The 1,614-nt window shown below is 40.8% G+C and overlaps 1 protein-coding gene across 5 annotated transcripts in view; it reads right to left on the bottom strand.

Annotated features, from left to right (window-relative positions):
- Positions 1-868: 868 nt before the first annotated feature.
- LOC306996877 (SPARC-related modular calcium-binding protein 2-like) overlaps positions 869-1,614 on the bottom strand; it is an 8,998-nt gene continuing 8,252 nt past the window's right edge. For 4 of the 5 annotated variants that reach the window (XM_079609786.1, XM_079609787.1, XM_079609788.1 and 1 more), the window contains one exon: positions 1,011-1,546. In XM_079609786.1, the coding sequence (XP_079465912.1) occupies positions 1,300-1,546 (247 nt within the window). In that variant the 3' untranslated portion in view covers positions 1,011-1,299. Of the gene's footprint in view, positions 1,547-1,614 lie in introns of all 5 variants that reach the window. The other variant, XM_079609789.1, reaches the window with a different exon arrangement.

Raw genomic sequence — 1,614 nt, 5'->3', positions numbered from 1 at the left:
ATTATTAACTGTGCGTGGGTAGTAAATCGAGGCTGCCGCGTCGCTGTGGATACTGTACTGTCATCAGCAATCTCAGAGTATACTTTTTGAAAGTATACTTTTTTATAATTTTCATCGGAAAATGTCATCTGAACAAGTAAGTAACATTCACTTTTGTTCTGACCAAATTCGGGGGGTGGGGGGAAGCATTGCAGTAGCTATATCATGCTGATTAAATCTAACGATTGCTTATATCACGTCAAAACGTGAAAAAATATATTTTTTCTGTAGCCAATCTGAAGTCCGAAGTCTTTGTGTTTTACAACTGGTGAATCTCCAGTTGTCACTGGTGATTGTCGCTTTAAACTTTCGGGATCCGCCATACCAAGTGCTAAGCTAAATCTCCACCATCATCCACACACGCTAGCCAGGACTCCTTCTCTATGTGTAGCTACAGAAGTGACGCAATGACGCAAAGACATGCTCGAAATTCCCGCGGAAATCCACCAGTACCACTGGAATTAAAATCATTATTACAAGCTTACCGTTTTGAATCGAGGTAAGGCAAGCAGATCGTTTTGAACACTGGCTGGTTACGTTTTTTTTCAAAAATGTCTTTTTTGATATTTTTAAACCCAAAAAAGTGCCGGACTGCAGCTTTAAATATGTCTATAGGCTATAGTTTTTATTAATTTTAATTTCCGTTTTAGTTATTTTTTGTTGAGTGGTATATGTTTTATCGGTTCTATGTTTTCATTCATTTATTTATTCTTTCTGTACAGCACTTTGTTTCCATTGTGGTTTTAAAAATTAACAAACAAAAATGAGAAATGTTGCATTGGCAACTAGCTGAAATAAAATAAGTTAAAAGTTTTTCTATATTTTATTTGATTTCAGTTAACATTTTATTTTTGTTTCAAACATTTTTGTATGGTTTTAGTTTCAGTTAACTCCATTAACCCTCGTCATAATACTGAATTATTACAATGTTCATGTACTGTACTGTGTCCAAACTCACTCTCAGCCACTCACACACACACACACACACTTGAGAGCTCCAGCGGTCAGAAAGGCTCACCCGTGGATATTTCTACAAAACCAATAACGAGTCCTTTATTTGAAAGGCACAGCGTTTGGACTTGCATAAGTGAAAAGGTCAGAGTGGCGGCGAGAGCTGAAACAGATTCAAAAACACAGAGTGAAGTGATTGAACGCTGCAGTCACAGACTCAAAGGAGCTGTGGAGAGATGAAGGTCAAACTGATGTCTGGAACCGTTTCCAAAGATACTTCATCCTGCACAATATTTATGGATTTGGGCCTCAAATGCCAAGACAGGAAGTGAGTTCTTGAGAGCTGAGGCGACGGTCTGCGTTGCGATCGCAGGATTGCATGAATTTCTTGGCACAGCGGCGAGGACGCAGACTTCTGCGAAGCACGACCCGTAACGGACGAGCTTCTCGCTCGCTGAGAACACCATCACCGTCTGTGTCCCGCAGCATAAAGTACAGGCGGAGAGTGTGAACAGAGGGAGGGGGGGTGGGGACGTGGAGACGGGACTCGGGTGTCCTGAAAGACCAGAAGAGAATCAGTCAATGATGGAAGCTCTGGATCAACGCCACAGAAATTACAATTTT

Source organism: Phoxinus phoxinus (genome assembly GCF_949152265.1).
Source record: "Phoxinus phoxinus genome assembly, chromosome: 4".
Lineage (NCBI taxonomy): Eukaryota > Metazoa > Chordata > Actinopteri > Cypriniformes > Leuciscidae > Phoxinus > Phoxinus phoxinus.
Note: the sequence above shows the minus strand (reverse complement) of the source record. Positions and strands in the feature narration are given on the sequence as shown.